General features: G+C 37.1%; 1 protein-coding gene across 5 annotated transcripts in view; it reads right to left on the bottom strand.

Moving 5' to 3' along the window:
• LOC115212076 (plexin-A4-like) overlaps positions 1–20,696 on the bottom strand; it is a 129,326-nt gene that overhangs the window by 5,095 nt on the left and 103,535 nt on the right. For all 5 annotated transcript variants that reach the window (XM_029780884.2, XM_036503373.1, XM_036503370.1 and 2 more), the window contains exons 12-23: positions 18,346–18,445; positions 17,149–17,315; positions 16,151–16,302; positions 14,314–14,419; positions 12,360–12,496; positions 11,400–11,564; positions 9,817–9,910; positions 7,070–7,324; positions 5,298–5,453; positions 3,661–3,928; positions 2,655–2,774; positions 1,476–1,559 (exon numbers count right to left, since the gene is read on the bottom strand). In XM_029780884.2, coding sequence (XP_029636744.1) covers positions 1,476–1,559; positions 2,655–2,774; positions 3,661–3,928; positions 5,298–5,453; positions 7,070–7,324; positions 9,817–9,910; positions 11,400–11,564; positions 12,360–12,496; positions 14,314–14,419; positions 16,151–16,302; positions 17,149–17,315; positions 18,346–18,445 — 1,804 coding nt within the window. The remainder of the gene's footprint in view (positions 1–1,475; positions 1,560–2,654; positions 2,775–3,660; positions 3,929–5,297; positions 5,454–7,069; positions 7,325–9,816; positions 9,911–11,399; positions 11,565–12,359; positions 12,497–14,313; positions 14,420–16,150; positions 16,303–17,148; positions 17,316–18,345; positions 18,446–20,696) is intronic.

Below are 20,696 nucleotides of genomic sequence, written 5' to 3'. Positions count from 1 at the left end.
CTGAAATTTTGGGAGCAGGGGCTCAACAGGTACTTATTTCACTGACCCCCAAGTAGATGAAAGGTAAAGTTGACCTCAGAAACATTTGAACTCAAGTCATACACTACTTTAATAGTAAAGTTATTTTAGTAAATTTATCATTATTCTTTTTTTAATGAATTAAAACAAAGGTGGCGTGTCCTTCAAGAAAAATATGGTAATATAATAACTTAAACCGCCTCGTCGTCGTCGTCGTCATCATCATCATCATTGTTTAATGTCCGTTTTCCATGCTGGCATGGGTTGGATGGCTTGACTGAGATCTGGAAAGCCCACAGTTGCAACAGGCCCCAAACTGATCTGGTGCAGCCGCAGGCTTTCCAGACCTCAGTCAAACCGTCCAACCCATACCAACATGGAAAACGGACGTTAAATAATGATGATGATGATGATGATGGTGGTGGTGATGATGATGATGATGATGGTGGTGGTGGTGGTGATGATGATGATGATGATGATAGTTAAATTATATTTCATTAGAAAATGGAAAACTGGATCAAAGCCAGACTGATGATGATACATATTTGAGGTCAACCAATTAGCAAACAAAATAAATTGGCATAGATCAAAGAGAAATTAAGGAAAACTCAAAGAGTAGAAAACTCCCAGATGAATTGATTCTAACGCCATAGATGGATGAATTTTAAAATGATAACAGAGTTGACACGAAGATTATAGATTAATAGGTTTAAAGATCATACATGACTCAACTAAAAGATCTTGTTTTGCTGTATTTGAAATTTAAAAAAAAATATCTAAGTTGGAGAAAGGCAGCATCCCAGACTAACAAAGTGGCTGAGGTTGGCTTGACCTTTTGTAAGTGAATGGTTACAGAGAAAAAAATATAATAAGGAAATTCTAGACTGAATATGTTCAGGGAATGAATGACTGGGTAAAGTGTTTAGTATGGTGTTTGGAGTGTGAGAAGCAATAATGAGAAGAAGAAAGTCTAGCATGTTGTGTAGAGAAGGCGGCGAGCTAGCAGAACCGTTAGCACGCTGGGCGAAATGCGTAGCCGTATTTTGTCTGCCATTACGTTCTGAGTTGAAATTCCGCCGAGGTCGACTTTGCCTTTCATCCTTTCGGGGTCGATTAAATAAGTACCAGTTATGCACTGGGGTCGATATAATCGACTTAATCCGTGTGTCTGTCCTTGTTTGTCCCCTCTGTGTTTAGCCCCTTGTGGGTAGTAAAGAAATAGGTATGTAGTTTACTACTATAGAAGCATCGTAATTGCAGTATAAGAAGGTCGGAGAAGAAACACCATATCTGTTAGTCTTCTGTCATCTCCCAATTTAATTGGCAATGGGTCTCTTTTTCACAAACCATTGACAAGTTGTAAGGGATTCACCAGCATACTTTACACACACACGCACGCACACAACTATACATAAATGTACAATACATTGCATGTATAATTTATAAAATTAATTTACCTTGTAAAGACTTGACAGCAACAGTCATAGGTGGTTCACTGTCACATTTAGTAAACTGGGCCTTGTATGCAACACCAAAGTTACCTGTTGTGAATGAAAGTTAATATTGCAATGGAGATGTGTTTAACATTGAAATCACAGAAAATATTAAAATAAGGGAGTTTTGAATTAAGGAGACAAATTTATGATGGTTTCATCTATTAAGTTATATAAACTGAATGTATATAAATAGGAAAGAGAAGAATAAAAATAAGTTATTTAGTCCCAAGTCAGCACTAAGATCAAAGCTGATTTAGATGTGATTATCTTATTTTCTTTTTGTACAGTGATTTAAGGGAAATTTGGCTGTTGTTTCTAGCATGTTGAACAACCATGTAAAGGTTCTCTTCTAGGCTGGTGTGTTCATGTCCTACCACCACCAGCACTAGCACTCTAAATAATAGTCACAGTTATCTCAGTAGCAGAGTTTGCCCAATAACAGTCAGAAAAACTCTGATAATTAACTATTTCAGTAACAATTGCAAGAATTATCCCAGTAACAGATAGTCACCCCAGCGAAAGAATTTCTCTGGTAATACTCAAGACTATAACAATGAGTTACTCCATTAACAAAGTTATTTCTTTAATAATCTCATTTACCTCAGCATTAACTGGTGACCCCAGTTAGCAGTTAGAGTTATCTCCTGGTGACATTACACAGCATACCATTTAACAACTAGAGTTATAGCAATAAAAAAAAGTTATAGACTGAAAAGAGTTATTGTGGAGGCTTCCCTTCCTTCTCTGACTAATCCACCAGCACCTCTGATCATGTTTATTTTTGTTTGTTCCTTCTCGAGCCATGCCGGGTTCATAAGGGCTAGTTTCCTCACAGTCGCAGGTGAGCTGCAAGATGCAGGAGTGAGAGAAAGTTGTGGCAAAAGAGTCAGAAGTTTGCCATTACCTTCTGTCGGAGCTGCATGGAGCTTAGGTTTTTGCTCATAAACATACACATCGCCCGGTCTGAGATTCGAACCTGCAATCACTTGACTGCGAGTCCACTGCTCTAACCACTAGGCCATTAGCCTCCACTGATCATATGTTTGGTTTATCAGGACTGAGATAAGGCTAAACAATAATGATAATGCCTTGTAGCTAACCATACAGTGGTCAAACTAATTCTACCATTCTAATGCTTACCTTTACCAAGGAGTTCTCCAATGTCTAGCTTGTTTCGTGTAATGAGAAGTTCTGTTATTTGCTGTCGTTCCTGTTCATCATCGAAGCTGGCCAGGAGTTCACTGATGTACTGTGAGGAATCTAATGAAAATATTTAAAAAAAAAGAAGAAAAAGCCATAAAACGAATGAATAGCAATTTCTAATTTTGGTCCAGGGTCATACATTTGGGGGCAAAGAATTTAGTTGATTTAATTAACCCTAGCACTTGACTTAATCTATTCTATTGATCCTAGGGGAATAAACTACAAGGTTGACCTTCATAGAACATATCACATGCACAGACAGATGATTGTATACATACACATATTAAGACCACACACACATGTTAATGACTATACAGATGTACAAAGATGACTACACACACACACACACATACATACATACAAGCAGAAGTGTAAATATATACTTGAAAAGATCCATGCACAAATATTGACAAGTGGGGAAACATATTCTGTTTAAAAGCATCTTTTCAGTGAGTATGAAGTGTAACATTATGGATTCATATTATTGTGTTGCTGTTGAGTTGCATGGACATAAAGAGAAGACGGTAGAGAGAGAGAGAGAGAGAGAGAGAGAGAGAGAGAGAGAGAGAGAGAGAGAGAGAGAGAGAGCGAGAGAGAGAGAGAGTATTTCTTTATTCACCATAAGGTTGAGAAAAAGAGGGGACAAAACAAACGTTGGGGTCAGGGTATTGAATGAGACGAAATGTATGAATAAACAAATAGTTAAAATATATACAATTAAATAAGAATGAGTGAATAACAAAGAAATTAAGCGGAGGACGCGGTTGACCCAGAGAGACAAAGAGAGAGAGAGAGAGAGAGAGAGAGAGAGAGATAGATAGATAGAGAGAGAGAGAGAGAGAGAGAGAGAGAGAGAGAGAGAGAGAGAGAGAGAGAGAGATGGAATGTTGCATACATCAACAAATAAACATGAATTCTGACACACACAATGCCAGACACCTACCCATTGTACCAGCTGACATGTGGTTCATCCCAATGGCTTCTTCATTTTCTTTCTTGCCCTCATAGTCCTTGAGTACATCAGGGATATAGTTGTCGCTGGGATCATGCTTCATATGGCGCCTCACTACACATACTGTCAACAGGATGATGATTGTCAGCATCGGCAGAGCCACACCAAGGATTATGCCAAGGGCTATAGGTCTTTCTCCTTCCTGTTCCTCGTAGTAGCTCAAGTAACCAATGTCTGACTTGTACTGACCAATATGGAGCTAGAGAAGGAAGAACAGAAAGAAAGAATTAAAGAAAAAAATGACAGTTCAGTTAACCAACCATTAGGATGTGAGGCAGGGTATTATTTGAGGGGTGGTGGTAAGAAAAATGAATCCTAACAGAGGTACTTTATAGCATTTGTAGGCATGGATGTACCGGTGTCTTGGTTCTGCAGTCCTAAGAAAGAGCTAAACATCACTGTCTTAAAGCCTTTGTTGCTATATTTCTGATGAAATACACTACCTTTGCTTCAATAAATTTTGAAAATAATGAAGGATTTAGAAAAACAACTTTGTCATTATTAAGCTGGTGTTTGGAGCATGGATTAGCATGAAGTTTGGAGGGAAGGTTTAAATTTACATCGCTTTGAAACAAGAAGTTTGTGCCTTAGAACCTAGAGTGGTCTCAGGTAGGTTGGTATCAAAGGGTTAAGACAGTTAGGTGAGACAAGTTGACGCTGAATCAGCTTCACTGACTGACAGGTGACGGTCGTTTAGAGAATGCGTGGGCTAAAACTATGCACCTTCACTAGTCAGTTAAGGTGAGACAGCGTCATGTGACAACTTGCTGGGGCTGCCTGCTGGAGCCTATGCGGCAGGTATTTAATGGGAAAAAATTTGACAAGTCAGTCAGTCACCGGCTAACACTCGCTGACGATACATCGAAGAGGCCAGGGAACAGAAGAAAGAAGACATGCATCCAACACCAGAGCTGAAGACACCTCCGAAAGTGGGGGCCTGCCACATCAAAACGGTAGAGGAGTAGGGGCCAAAACTGGACGTAGTTCCTCCTGATGATGTCTTGAGCTAACTGGATCCTGTAAAGGAGCTGTTGGGGTGGCAGACCACGAAACACAGTTGTAATTCCTCCAGACAGTTGAGAGGGTAGTTTAGATACAAGTGGAGGTATTTTAATAAAATGAAAATTCCAAGGTGTCTTTTTGTATTTTATATGCATTTTTTTTTTACATATTAGTTTAGGTGAGATTTTATCTTTGTACAATATTTTTCATAACTGAAGTTTCCTTCCCAATTGTAAAGCACTCATCAGTCAGGGGAAACTGGGACTTGTCATCTAGGTAGTCTGAAGTAAGCAGGGTTACATACTTTCTGCAGGATAGTTGACCCTTGTGATGTGCTTTTTCGGGATAATTGCTGAACTGTAAAGTAAGAATGCAATCTGTTTTGCCATCAAGGTAGAGAGAGGCTTACAGAATAAAGTACCTTATCCAGAGGCAATGGCTACTTAAATGGGTAGAAAGTTTATAAAAGAATTTTGAAGAACTGTTAAAAGAAGTTTTCAAAAAAAAATTTGAGGAATAAAGGCTTGGATTTGTAGGTTTAGAAAGTAAAAGATGAGTTGACTTACCACTACAGGTGCATTGCCTTCTTTGTCAACACCACTTGGTGAAGAAGGTGGTGTGCACATCAATGCTGTGTCATGTGGTTTCAGATCAGTGCATAGACTGTTGCCTACATGTACATACACATCAGTTAACAGCTGGTTGATGCTACGGAATTTACCCTGTGAAAATAACACACAATTTAGATATAGAAAAACAATTTGGAAAGTAAATCAGTGAATTTGAAGAAAAATAGTGTCCCCTAAACCTTTAAAATAGTTTGATTTAAGAAGTAGGAATTTTATTGCTCCTTTTCTCAAGGGCACTTAGTGTTCCAGTGCCCTAATTTTTTTGTCTGACGTGAACAATGAAGTACAGAACTAAATAATTGTAAAGTATCAAGATCACTGTGTGTCTTTGCATATACTAAAGTAAGAATCCCTATTTTACTATACTTTCTCCCACTAAGAACCCCACCAGATTTTGCTTCATACAGTTCACATTTTCCCTTCATTTCTACGTCATGAAACAAAACAGAAAAAAGAATAAAAGAGAATATAAAAGATAGATTTCATCAGCAACCGAGAGGCTGCTCATTCACCAGCACAGGATGGTAACTAGTTGAACTGATCCTTCTTTTTCTGTCCATGAAGATGTATAAAGGCAAGTACTAAAAATCTGGAGATATATTTCTGTAGTAGAGTAAAGCACATAAGTGTGTGTGTGCATGTGTGTGTTATCTACATTTCTTTCTTTCTTTCTAGCCAGCTATAGAATACAATGCCTGAAGAGATGTAAGACATATGCTATCAGTGAGACTGCTGCACCTGGCAGCATCACATGTACAAAAAGCAAACAAAGTGCAGATCACTCATCAAAATAAAAAAAAACAAAACATATGAGTAGCAAGGGCCTTTGAAACAAGTATGAAACAGAACTGCTGCAAATCTTTGCTTTCAATTTAATAGGCTAACATTTCATGTTAAATTTTATTTAATATTCTGTTTTTCAATTAATTCTGAAAATAATCAAGAATTTGGAGATATTCAGTAGAGTAATTAACTTCTCATTATTAAGTTGGTGTTTGAAGTTTCTCATGTAAAATTATGATGGTCTGTTTTAATTTAAATGTAATTTTTTATGCAAAGATTTCTATCACAGAACCAGAGGCATTCTGAAGGAAGTTGTCACCAAAAGGATTAACTAACAATAAGGCTACTCTCTTAAACAGTCCTTTAGAATGTTGAGACACTATTTATGACCTACTGGGAATAATCTACATACATTAACTCATAACATGGATTTAACTGGAAATCTTTCTTACAGAGAAGTAATATAATCAAAGCTTTAATATTTCTTTTCATTATGAAGTACACACTTAGATTCAAGGAAAAGTATATAAATTGGAAGCAGACTAAGATATATCATTAATCACTGGTACAATTTAAGTTATTTAGAAACCATTGTGATGTGGAGTACTTGGTGCTAGTAAGATATGAAGAAAAATATTGAAAATAGAAGAATAAGAGAAAAATTGATGGAGGAGGAAAATGAGACAAAAAAAAAAACAAGATGAAAGGAAATAAGGATAAAAAAAGAAGAGGAAGAGAGAAGAGAGGATGGAAAAATGAAGCTAACAGAAAGATATAGACAAGAGGATAAAGAAAAAAGAGGAAGACAACTAAGACAAAAAGTACAGAATTGGAAGACAAGTCAGACGAGGAAGTCAGTAGAAGACAAAAGGCAACAAAGTAAAATAAAACAAAAACGAAAAGAAAGAAAAATGGAGACTTCTCACCTCAATCACTAATTTGTCACCTTTCATATATTTTTTGGTATTCCTTTCACCGGTGAAAGGCTCAGCAACAGGGTCAGGGAAGTAAAGAAGAGGGCGGAACTCTGGATTATCTGAGAGATTTTTCAGTTGAACGACACCATCCATGATGAAACCGTACTGCACCTCTTTGGGGCTTGTCAAAGACACCTGGTTTTCTCCAAAGTCCAATGATGGCATTCGGCATTCCAGCATGTTCTGGTGCTTTGACTTGCAGGGCTGTTTTAATGATGTTTGGAATTTTTGAAAAAAAAAAAAAAAAAAAAAAAAAAGTGAAAATAATTCTAGACTCAATGTACACTCCACTTAACTTTTCCATACTATTAAATAAACCCCCTAAAAAATCATCACTTAAACGTGGTTGTTCTTTTATGACAAACTATACTGCGGTAGATACCATGAGAGAACCTCTCATAATGACTTTTGATGCAAAATGAACACTTGTTTATATTGCTAGCAGGGAGATAAATTCCTACCACCTCCAATGCCAAGACCACCAGACCATGTACTATTAGAATAAACTGTATTGCAGTACATATTTTTCTCACATATGTAGTCAATATTTAAATCATTTTCTCACTACTCGATTCTAAACAACATCTGAAAGAAACTATTGTTTGTTCCTTCTTGAGCCACACCTGGCTCATAGGGCTGGTTTCCTTGGCGTATAGGTTCTCCACCTGGATAGGACACCGGTCCGTCGCAGGTGAGCTGCAAGATGCAGGAGGAAAGAGTGAGAGAAAGCTGTGGAGAAAGAGTCAGCAGAAGTTCATCATTACCTTCTGCCGGAGCCATGTGGAGCTTAGGTGTTTCGTTCATAAACGCACACATCGCCTCGTTTGAGATTCGAACCTGCGATCCCTCGACCGCGAGTCCGCTGCTCTAACCACTAGGCCATGCGCCTCCACAAAAGAAACTATATTGCAATATAATTGTATAATGTGAATGTATCATTATACAGGTAAACCTTTTAGCATTATAGATTTTTTGATTTTTCATATTGAATAAAATCAACTTATGTACCTATAATCAAGATAAATTGTGACACAAACTAATTTGAAACAAAAAATACATAAAAGGCTTCTTTATTTTGCTTGGAAAATTACGGACAAAAAATTCTAACAACCTTGTTTCTAAAATGCCACCCAAACAAGTAAAACACAAAAACAGGGGTGGTGAATTTGTAAGACAGGGGTGGGATATAAGTCACAGGATGCAAGAGATACAAAACTCTATGTCAACATACTGAACTCTTAAGTGACTGCAATCCACTTAGTAATATATAGGTACCACAAGTTAGGAACAACAAAAGTATTAGCAATTTAGTAAAATTGACAAATATAGTATGTTAGTTTGCAGAATACAGAATTGAGTTCCTCTGGTCAGATTGTAGATATCATTCCAGAACTCAGCTTCAACCAGAGTTCACCAATTCTCAAAGTCGGTTTTGCTAGTGGATCCAAACTGTGATTCTGATTATAAGTTGGGAGTGATGGCTGATATGTGCATAATTGTTAGAATTTCCTATATCAGTTTATGATGATGTAATTTTAATGCTTTTACTCAAAGATGCACATTAGTATAAGTATCAGCAGAGAAAATGTATTTTATTTGGAATTGTTCACATCGACAAAGCATGTTTGTTTGTGTCAATCCCAGTAGATTGTACAACCCTGTGCAAAGTTAAGTAAATATAAGGTAGCTCAGAAAGGGGTCCCAGGGAGTAGTGTCCATGCCTTCCTGAGCTAGTTTTCCACCAGATTTCTTAAAAATTGTGGTAGAGGCCTTGGTTTTGGGACCACTCATATCTAGAAACTGAGGTTGGGGGTAAGCAAGGGCATGCTCCCCGTAAAAAATCCAGCTCCAAAAAAGCCTCATGATAGCAAAGGAGAATGGGTGCTAGCCAGCCCAAAGGTTGGGGGTGGGCTGCACCTGCCTGCTTTGGTTGCTATGGCATTGAGTTAGATCTGGCCACCCCCGTTAACGGGGACAAAACCTGGATTTAAAACACTGGATGATGATGATGATGAAGAAACAGAGGTCTCAAACATGTGGCATCTAAGAACAACTATGCCTGAGATCATTGGAGCTTTGGAGATAATTCCACATGGCACTCTTAAATACTACAGTAAAGAGTTTAGGAAAATCACACAAGGTGAAAAATGCTGGACATTATTTCTTTTTACAACTTAATAAACTAAATCATAAAAATAATAAATAACTAATTATAAGAGGTTATACTCTATCAGTTGATAACATTTTATATACAATGTGAAAATCAGATATACCACTGACCACTCTTTAGTGTGATCCAAAATAAAGCTGCAGAGCCTTATTACATTGAAGGAGATTTACAAAAGACATGCATTTCCTAATATCAGATTTAAGTGAAAATATTGACTTAGCGATGGACAGTGACCAAAATACAAAATAAGACTGGTCAGTGAAGAGTTCACAATCTGTTATGTTATGAACTGCCATTTATGGAAAATGGAAGAGAATGTCAAAGAAGATGTGTGCACATGTATGTGTTGTGTGTGTGTGTGTGTGTGTAACAACCGTTCATTTGATATGACAGTCATCACACACAGGCATGTACCAGTGACTGGATATTTTCTTCAGCCACAAAGAATTACTAATCACATACAATTGTCACTAAACACATTGGTAGAGAAACTAAATCATATAGAAATCTCTAAAAGACGACTCACTGATTCCTTCATGGTGCTGTTGTACTTGATAAACAGTTTTGGTTCTTGAATAAGATTCAAATTGGTTCCTGTTACAGTCAATGTTGTCCCTCCACTAGTGAAGAAAGAAACAGAAGAAACAACAATAAAAATAAAAATAATGATAATAATAATAATCTTCCACTATATCTATTAGAGCAGAGGTTCTCAAACTTTTTGGGTCACCGCCCCAAATCATGGCCACATAATACCCTCAGCACCCCCACCCCTATTTTTATGCATAAATATTTTATATTATACTAATTTATATATACTATGAATCATTTGATATTTGATATAATATTATGTAATTTGTATACAATACTATAATAATATAATAAATTCATAGCATCCCATAATTCACTTCCTTCCTCTCGATGCTTCCTTTTCCCCTCCCACTTAGGGACCAGCACCCACCTGGACTGTCTCAATGCCCACCAGAAGGCAGTAGCACCCACTTTGAGAACCTATGTACTAGAAGCACAAGGCTTGAGATTTGGGGGTGGTGGGCTAGTCAATTACATTGTCCCAAGCACTCAGCTGGTACTTTACTTCATCACCCTCGAAAGGATGAAATGCCAAGTTGACACTGGCAGAATTTGAAATCATGATGTAATGAATCAGATGAAATATTACTAAGCATTTTGTCTGGCATGCAAACAGTTCTGCCAGCTTGATACCCTAATAATAATGACAATTTTGACTATAGGTGCAGGCATGGCTGTGTGGTAAGAAGTTTGCCTCCTTACCACATGATTCCGGGTTCAGTCCCACTGTATGCTACCTTGGGCAAGTGTTTTCTACTATAGCCTTGTGAGTAGATTTGGTAGATGGAAACTTAAAGAAGCTTGTCGAATATGTATATATCTATGTGTGTATGTGTGTGTGTATGCGTGTGTCTTTGTGCCCGTGTTTATCCCCTGCTATTGTTTGACAACTGGTGTTATGTGTTTACATACCCATAACTTAGTCAAAAGAAACTGATAGAATAAGCACCAGGCTGGAAGAAAAGAAATACTGAGGTTGGTTCATTCGATTTAAAATTCTTCAAGGTGGTGCCCCAGTATGGCCACAGTCTAATGAATGAAACATGTACAAGATAAAAGATAAAAGATACTATAGACAAAAAAAAGAGGTACCTAATTTTGGGGTGGTCGGATTTGTAAGACAGGGGTGGGATATAAGACATTTAGTCACAGGCTGCTAGAGATATAAAACTTTGTGTCTGTTTCAAGATATTTAACCCTCAAGAGAGCCCAATCCACCTAGCAATATGTAGGTACCACAAGTTAGGAAACAAAAGTATTGACAATGTACCAAAATTGACAAATAGTATGTTAGCTTGCAGAGGGCTGAATTGTTAGGAAACAAGACCTGAAATTTTGATTACGTCAATGCCAGTACTCAAAAGAATGAAAGATAAAGTCGACTGTAGTGGAATTTGAACTCAGAACATAAAGCCATAAGAAATATTGCTTAGCACAGATAAGAAGAACCTCCTGTGTGATGAGTGTGTACAATATGGATAATAGAGAGAAAAATGAAAAACAAGGCAGGTGTCATACCTGAGAATACTTCTATTAGGTTCCACCATTGTAATGGTTGGATCATCAACAAATTCAAACTTCTCATCAAGGTGCTTCAGTAATCCTCCGAAACTTACTGACACATCAGCTGATGTAATGGAACCCTCTGCTGAAGTAACACACTCAATAACTGAGGCGTTTTGACTGTGAAGATAAAAAGATATTTAAAAAAATCAACAAAAATAAAATAAGAATTGAAGACAGTGAATAAATAATGGTTTAAAATTTTGGTACAAGGCTCAACAGTTTGGGGAAGGGGCTAAGTTAATTAAATTGACTCCAGTGCTCAACTGGTACTTATTTTACTGACTCTGAAAGGATGAAAGGCAAAGTTATTCTCAGTGGAATTTGAACTCAGAACATAAAAATAAACGAAATGCTGCAAAACATTTTGCCCAGCAAACACACTACACTTATACTTTTTTTCCAACTACTGGTGGGGTATACATTTTACTGGAAAGTTATAGTGAGGTCTAGCAAAAACATAAGTTGGGGAAACACTGATCTAATCCTTCCCCCCATGCACTGATACCTGGAAGTGTTCTCACTTCACTCCTGCCAATGCTTTATCTGCAGACATTGACCTACAGTTGTTCAAAATGTACATCAACAGCAGGAAAGCCACTAGGAGAAGAAAAGCACTGCTCAGTCTCTTCTAACTAACAAAAAATTACAAAGTAATAGTAATAATACTTTTTACTATAGGCACAAAGCCTCAAGTTTTGGGAGTGTGGACTAGTTGATCACATTGACCCCAGTGCTCAACATGTACTTATTTTACTGACTCCTTGAACGGACAAAAGACAAAGAGGGCCAAGTGGAATTTGAACTCAAAATATAAAGTTGGAAGAAATGTTGCTTAGCCTTTTGTTCAGTGTGCTAATGGCTCTACCACCTCACAAAATAAAACAATAATAATGAAACTATTAAATATCTTACCTTACAACTTCACAGGGGTTGCTACCAACAATGATGTCCCATCTACTACCTGCATTCATATGGTCGCCATGGATCATCACATGAGTTCCACCAGATTTTGGACCTTTTTTCGGAGTGATCTCCTTCAAAGATGGGGTCTGTGAAAGAAAATTAGAAAAATTAAAAGAAAATGATTATTTATAGTAATTCACCATGAATTCTTAGGTTACACAAACATGACAATTAGTGATCTTATATGAAATCTATGCATTGTAATTTCACATGAAATGCATGCTAGCTTTCCAGACCTCAGTCACACCATCCAACCCATGCCAGCATGGAAAATGGACATTAAACAATGATGATAATGATGATGATGATACATACTTTGTTTGGAACAGTGGATCTCTAAGTATATAAAGCTATTAATAACAGAATGTAAATATTAGCTTGAAAAAATATTTTGGATAGAAGTCCCATGGACAGCCTTAACTTATTCTATCCAAAATGATTTTTCAACCCAATATATACATGTTATTATTAATAGTTTTATGTGTTCAAAATCCTCTGTTTTAAAAAATAGAATGATTTCACATTCTCTCAAAAGTTTATAAATTCTTATGATAACAACAATATATATATATATATATATATCATCATCATTGTTTAACATCTGTTTTCCATGCTAGCATGGGTTGGATGGTTCGACCGGGATCTGGAAAGCCAGAAGGCTGCACCAGGCTCCAGTCTGATCTGGCAGTGTTTCTACAGCTGGATGCCCTTCCTAATGCCAACCACTCCATGAGTGAAGTGGGTGCTTTTTACGTGCCAGGCGAGGCTGGCAACAGCCATGATCAGTTGGTGCTTTTTACGTGCCACCGGCATGGAAGCCAGTCAAGGCGGCGCTGGCATTGGCCACGTTCGGATGGCACATATATATATACATATACATAAGTATATATATATATATATATATTAGTAAATAGTAAGGGATTATTCCAAACGTTTACCAGTTTGCTCTCAGTCAGGTATTCAAAATAGTTCTATGTAAGGCTGTATATACACAAAAAGAATTAAGGGTAATGCTATGCCACTTCGTAATAACCCTTATTATTATTATTATTATTATTGTTGATATATGCTATATAAATTATAAAATCAGGAGGTATGAGAGGTGAATATATTTATTTAACCACTTGCCATTCTTAGGATTATGACCATTTTGCAGCCTTTTCCATGTAATAATTTCAGCTACATGGAACTCTGAATTATACTACTCTGTATCAGATTGCTATGTAAGCCAAGTCCACTGGAAGAGCTTTCTGTGATAGCCACATGATTCTATGAACCCATATATCACACAACAAATCCCGTGAGGGATCGATGCTAGATGTGTCAAAATAATCGTCATGATTAATAAAAATTCTTGTATCTTGCATCTTCTGTCTTTCATTTACCATACACACACACATATATATATATATATATATATATATTCTGTGCTTGAGGGGACCTATTGAGTCAAGTACATCAACATCAACATCAAAAAATCAAATGGAAATTGTAGTTGTAATACCTGTGCCGGTGGCATGTGAAAAGCACCATCCGAATGTGGCCAATGCCAGCGCCACCTTGACTGGCTTCCGTGCCGGTGGCATGTAAAAAGCACCTACCAATCATGGCCATTGCCAGCCTTGCCTGGCACCTGTGCTGGTGGCACATAAAAAGCACCCACTACACTCACGGAGTGGTTGGCATTAGGAAGGGCATCCAGTTGTAGAAACACTGCCAGATCAGTCTGGAGCCTGGTGCAGCCTCCTTGCTTTCCAGACTCCGGTCAAACCGTCCAACCCATGCCAGCATGGAAAACGGACGTTAAATGATGATGATGATGATGGTATATATATATACACAGATCCTGTGATCAATGTAAAACATACTGCTATTAAAACAAAAATATAAAAAGCCAACTTACGAGGAAACTGAAGAAGCTGTCAGATTCTGCAGAATATTTCTTGGCTACTTCCACTTTAATTGTTCCAGTTTTGGCATTATTGACAACCTCTGTTTCGCAAATAAACCTTTAGAAATAACAAAATAAAATGAACCTTAAATTTTCAGAACACTGGGAAATCAATGGATTAGTAATATTTCTATCTATTTATTGCTGTTGCTTACCAATCTTTCCATGATCAATAGAATAAGTACCAAGCAAATACTGGGGGAGATTTGATAGACTTATTCCCTGGCCCAATACTTCAGGCCTTATGAAGGTAGTGGATGATGGAATAGATAGTTAAATTTATGCAAATTCTGACTGTGAATCATGTTGAGGTTAACTACATCTTTGAGGTCAAGAAAATAAGTAGAAGTCTGGAGTTATCTAAAATTTGTGGCTTTGTGCCTACATTACAAAACATTAGTTTTATGAGGGTAACCATTGGCAGAATTGGTGAGGACAAAATTTAAAGAGACATAAATTCCTTGGGTATTTATGGTCAACTCTGCTTTCTGCATTTCCAAGATTGATTGAATTGTTCTTAATATATGATTAGTATAGTTCCTTTTGTTTTTCACTCAAGTGGGATTTGAAATTAAGATATAGCTGTAAGTAACAATGTACTCAAGTCGTTTAATTTGGTACTTTACAGTCTCTGTTACCCAATATCCTTAATAAGAGTAATTATTTCTAACAGACATACAGTAATAAATTAGAGGTGAGGGGGTAGGGTTGATTAAATCAATCCCAGTATTTGATTAATACTTTATATTAATACTCGGGGGATGAAAAGCAAAGTTGACTCCTGCAAGATTTGAATTCAGAAAATTAAGGGACACATTATGATGATAATAATAAACTTTCTGTCCTAGCATTTACTCAACTTTAGTGCAGGGTCCATTTGCTTTTACACTGATGTAACTGAGGCACTGTGCTTCCCGTCACAAAAAGGTCAATGGGAGAGGCAGAATTTGAACTCAGAATACAAAGAGCCAAAATAGATTCCACAAGGCGTCTTGCCCAAAGCTCTAACAGTTCTTTGAAATTCACTGCCTTAAAGTATTGAAAAGGTAGAAACAGTAAAGTGTCAGACAAAATCCCCAAAAGGGTTTACTTTTATTCTCGTATGAGCTATGATATGAACCACCCTAAAGTTAAGTGACTTTGCCAATGGTCTACTCACTAGGGAATACAAACTTGATGGTTTTGTCTGAATGACTGCAGCATCCAAAACGAGAACACTAGTTTATATAAATCAATGTATAACAATTGCTTTTTTACTTTTTTTATTGTGAATAATATTGTGTTAATAGGTACAAGTGTGGTTGTGTAGCTAAGAACTTTGGTTAGCAACCCTGTGGTTCTAGGCTTGATTCTGTGATAGGGCACTTTGAGTAAGTGCTTTGTACTGAGCCTTGGTTTGACAAATATCTTGAGAGTGGAATTTGATTGTCAGAAACTGTGTGGAAGATAAGATCATGCATGTATGTATGTACGTGCATACGTACGTATATATGTATGTATATATACATATATATGAAGCATCACATAAAAAAAAATTAAAAAGTTGTCATGTGAATGAAGTAGTTGCTATATGGCCTTTTGACCTGTTAAAAAAAAGCCAAATCTACCTTAAGGCAGCTCCTATTGTACACAATGGATAATGATATTAATGTTACGTGGTATATCCTGTTCCCAGGATAAAAAAAAAAGAGGATGATCATGGGTTGAATGTCTTTTCTCAAAGTTCTGCTCAATGTGGACTGATCTGATTTACAGCTAAAACAAGTAATAGGTAATTGAAGTGGCTTACTCTGATGATTGTTGATAGTCATGGGATAGCACCTTACACTTCATCCCGGCAACCTTCACTCCATCTTTAAGGTCCGCAATGTGCTTTCCTAAATTGATACCTGTGATGGTGACATTTGTCTTACCTCCAATGGGTCCTGATATTGGGCTGAACTGTAACAAGAATTTAAAAAAAAAACCCAAATAAACAGAGTAAAAAATAATGATTACAAACATTGGCATCAAAGCCACAAAATTTTGGGGAGGAGTTGCTATTTGTTATACTGACTCCAGTAGTATCCTAGTATTTAGTTTTACTAATCAAAGAATACTGAGAAACGAAGTTGACACTGGCTGGAATTGAACTCAGAATGTAGATCCCCACTTGTCCTGACACATATTCCTCAAGGTCTTTTCTGCAATTATCACCTGCTTCCACAGCACAGAAAAGTAACTATGAGCCAAGAGTTCACATTAGCAATGGCATTTGTATTTTTCATGCTCAGTATTATGGAACCATCCTGCAAGCAGCCTTCTTACCTCATTCTCAGTCTTAAATAATAGGCAAACATTTCCATATACCATTCCTTGTTGATGGAGTACATATCCTGTCATATGCTGACCAGTTTTCTCCAACTTCTCTTCTGAGGTCATATGAAAGCTTCTTCATTTTTTGAAAAACAAGTATCACACAATGTCAAAGCAGTAACACACACACACACACACACAAATAGGCTTCTTTTAGTTCCCAGCTACCAAATCCATTCACAAGGTTTTGGCCTGTATATTCTGTATATATGCAATGTATATAGTTTAAACATGCATCATATTCAATTCTTTCAGCAAAGCAACAACATCATACACTCAGACTCACATGCATGCACACATGCACACACACAGAAAGCAGGAGCAGCACTGACAATACCAGATTTCCAACCAAGAAATCTGGTGTATATGTCATCGACATCTACACCAGACTAGAGAAAAAGGTGAAAATCAATTAAAAGGGTAGCTTCTTACCCGGAGGATCCTTGGATCGGGGCACGTGTCAGATCTCTTCAGGACTGTTCCAGAACATTTACTTGCTAGCATACATTTGTTTGAGCACCAGACACAGTCATATTCCTTGTCCATGCTGAGGCATTTACCACAGTTTGTCACCATTAGTCGGCATTTGTAGGCACGAACTAAACAGAGCAAGAGAATGAGATTCAGAGAGAGATAGCATGAAAGGTAAAGTAAAGTGATATGTGTGTGTGGTAACAGAGTGATAAAGAAAGAGAAAATTACATAGAGAGATAAAGAAATACACAAATATCAATGATAAAACGTTTTACTAACACTGTTTAAGACAGAAAAAGAGAACAGTGTCACCCACATAACTTGAACCTTCTATTTATTACCAACTGGTTACACAAAAGAGACCTACCCATCCTTATTTTACCAACCCTGAAATGATGAAAGGCAAAGTTGACTGAGGCGGAATTTGAACTCAGAACATAAAGATAGATGAAATGCTGCTAAGCATTTTGCCTGGCAAGCTAATGATTGTACCAGCTCGCTTCTTTCTAAAGCCATAATTATTCATTATTGAATATAAAGTTTACAGTTTCTATATAAACATGTTAATTTTACTAAGGCAATTCAATGTATAATTTGTAAACAACTATTATTTTGGTATTAGAGAATCACAATAACTGTTGCCTTTCAAGCCCAATGTAACACGTATTTGTGAACAAAATTTAGTGGGCTATAGGAGGGGGTGCTGAAAAGTTTTAGGTAAAAGAAAATACAGGAGGATCAGTTAATTATGATTTCATTTAACATATTCTCCTTCACACACTTAGTGCAGTGGTCCTTTAGTTTTTCTAAACCCTGCAAAAGAACTCAGAAGGTTAGGACTCCAACCAGGCCGTTTGCGATACCCTTAAAGCCAGGAACTTTTCAGCACTCACTCATAGAGGGAAGACATCATATGTAATATTACATGGCATGTACCAAATCTTAAGTTTCTCGATTCTCTTTCAGAAGTATTTACAGCATCAACATTAAAGATTCCAGTTAGACATAGAAAATGAAAAAGCATATCAAATTTGTGACTTGAGCCATAAGTATAGCAAATCAGAGATCATTGGCTTCTTGAATGTCACTTGGTCATTCTACTGTTATAGTATGAGAGACAGAGAGGAGAAAGGAAGGGAGAAAAATGTAAATTACCTTGGATGTTGTCTGGGTTGTCCAGTTGAAGGCTTTGATTACCCCATACTACACGGAAAGACACTGGCACATACGGAATTTCTTGGTCAGTATAAGCAAACTGCAGAAGAAAAAGATCAACAAGAATAACAACTAAAACAAAGAGAGATAAATTGTTAAATATTTATATTTCCACAGGGGAACACCTACTCCTAATATATCACAGTGGCAAGTTACAAACAAATGATTCCTTCTGTTGTCTGTCTGGTATCATACTAACTCATCCCATTATACATTTGGGATAATAAGCTAATCTTTTTACAAATCAGAAAGGGCTTATAGAAATAGGGCTGCAATTAACTTTGGAGGTTTTTAGTGTTAATATCTGGAAACCAAATATGAGTGTAGACATAGAAAATATTTATTTCAAATGAGCTTTACTCACTCATAAACCCTTTACCTATCTCAAAAGAATGGAAGGTAAAGCTAATCCTAGCAGGATCTACACTCAAAATGTAAACAGTGAGAAAAAGTGCTACAAAGCTTTTTGTCCAACATGCAAACAATTCAGCCAGCTCTAAAAAATTAATGAAAAGGTGCAATTGGTTATATATAAGAACAATCTGGACCTTTACCAAATATCCTCACTAACTCTTTTCCTTTTAGATGTAGAATACAGAAACCAGTCTACTCATCCACCACTGAAAACTCAATTCTTCCTGTCAGGAGAATAACATCAAGTTTCCTACCCACCACTAGAAACCACCTCTTCCTGTTAAGTTTAAAAATTTAACACTGTCACTATCAAAGTCAGCAAAATAAAAACTAATTTTAAAGTGACTGTAGATATACTGGGGCAGAGGCAATTAAATGTGTGTTGTGTACAAATGGTAAAATTAGGGGAAACTCCAACTAGACTCCATATGGGCAAGGAACATATAATTCAAATTCTGAGTGCATCACAGCAGGGTGAGTAAATGCAGTAGGAATATTGTTGGCAGGAAAATGAGTGGATAAGTTAATTGAGATAGTTGAAGTGTGTGATAGAATAATGAAGCTTAAATTAATCATGGACAATACAACATTAATCTCTGCATACATATTAAAACTGGCAGATGAACAGAAGAAATACTTTTTGAGTACCTCCTGCAGACTACTTCAATAACAAATAACAGTGACTTCCTTATTAAGGCTGCTGTTTTTAATGGACATGATGGCTTCTCTAGTGTACATGGAAGCTATTTTTATAATACAAGGAATGAAGAGAAATCAAGGTTCCTGGAGCTCTGTGGTGCAAATGATCTTACCATTTGCTACATTAACTTCAGGAAATCTGCCAGCCAGTTGATCACTTAACACTTTGGCAAACACACAAGTCCGATAAATTTCATACTCAGCATGAAACAAGACAGAAAGATGGTTGTGAATACTAAGCCTTTCCGTAGTGAAGAAAGTACCACATGACATAGATAAATAGTTATTAATTTCTGAGTAAAAGCTAGATGGACCAAGTGAAGCAAGACAATCTGGAGAATGAAGATATGGAAACTGAAAGACCCCACTCCAGGCCCAGCCAGCTGCAGGTTTAAAGAATGTACTAGTGCAGTACTTCTATGGAAGAGAAGTAGTCTGGAGTGAGGAGGACAACTGAAAGTTTCTATGAGAAAACCTGCTTATGAATAACAGATCAGATATGTGGCTGATGTAAGACAAGCCTGGAAACATTGATAGAAGGGAGTAAAGAAAAATGTCAAAGAGAAGTATATCTATTTCTTTACTACCCGCAAGGGGCTAAACAAAGAGGGGACAAACAAGGACAGACAAACGGGTTAAGTCGATTACATCGACCACAGTGCATAACTGGCACTTAATTTATCGACCCCAAAAGGACGAAAGGCAAAGTCGACCTCGGCTGAATTTGAACTCAGAACGTAACGACAGACAAAATACGGCTATGCATTTTGGCCGGCATGCTAACATTTCTGCCAGCTCGCCGTCAAAGAGAAGTATACCAGGTATACTTGGCAAGGGGAAAGTAAGAAGTTTGCACATGTTTTACCATGTGAGAATCAGAGGTGTATTCCAGATTGCAAGAGAGTGTACAAGAGGGAATTAAGACTTATTGAAGAGAAGAGTATGGAGTGATAGCAGTGCACTCGTCTTTGGTGACACTAAAAGGGGAAAAATAAGAGAATAGGAAAATTTACAACAGGAAGTTGTTAATTAAGGAGAAGATATTAGGAAGAGAGGGGATCAACTGCAAGTGGACACAACAAAGGGACCAACAGCTGAAGTTGACAGTTAGACTGTCAAAGATAGTTATTGAGACACCCAAAGTATCTGGCAAGGGAGATCACATACTGGTATCTTGC

This window comes from Octopus sinensis, linkage group LG5 (genome assembly GCF_006345805.1).
Source record: "Octopus sinensis linkage group LG5, ASM634580v1, whole genome shotgun sequence".
NCBI lineage: Eukaryota > Metazoa > Mollusca > Cephalopoda > Octopoda > Octopodidae > Octopus > Octopus sinensis.
This window is presented reverse-complemented; position numbering and strand designations above follow the sequence as displayed.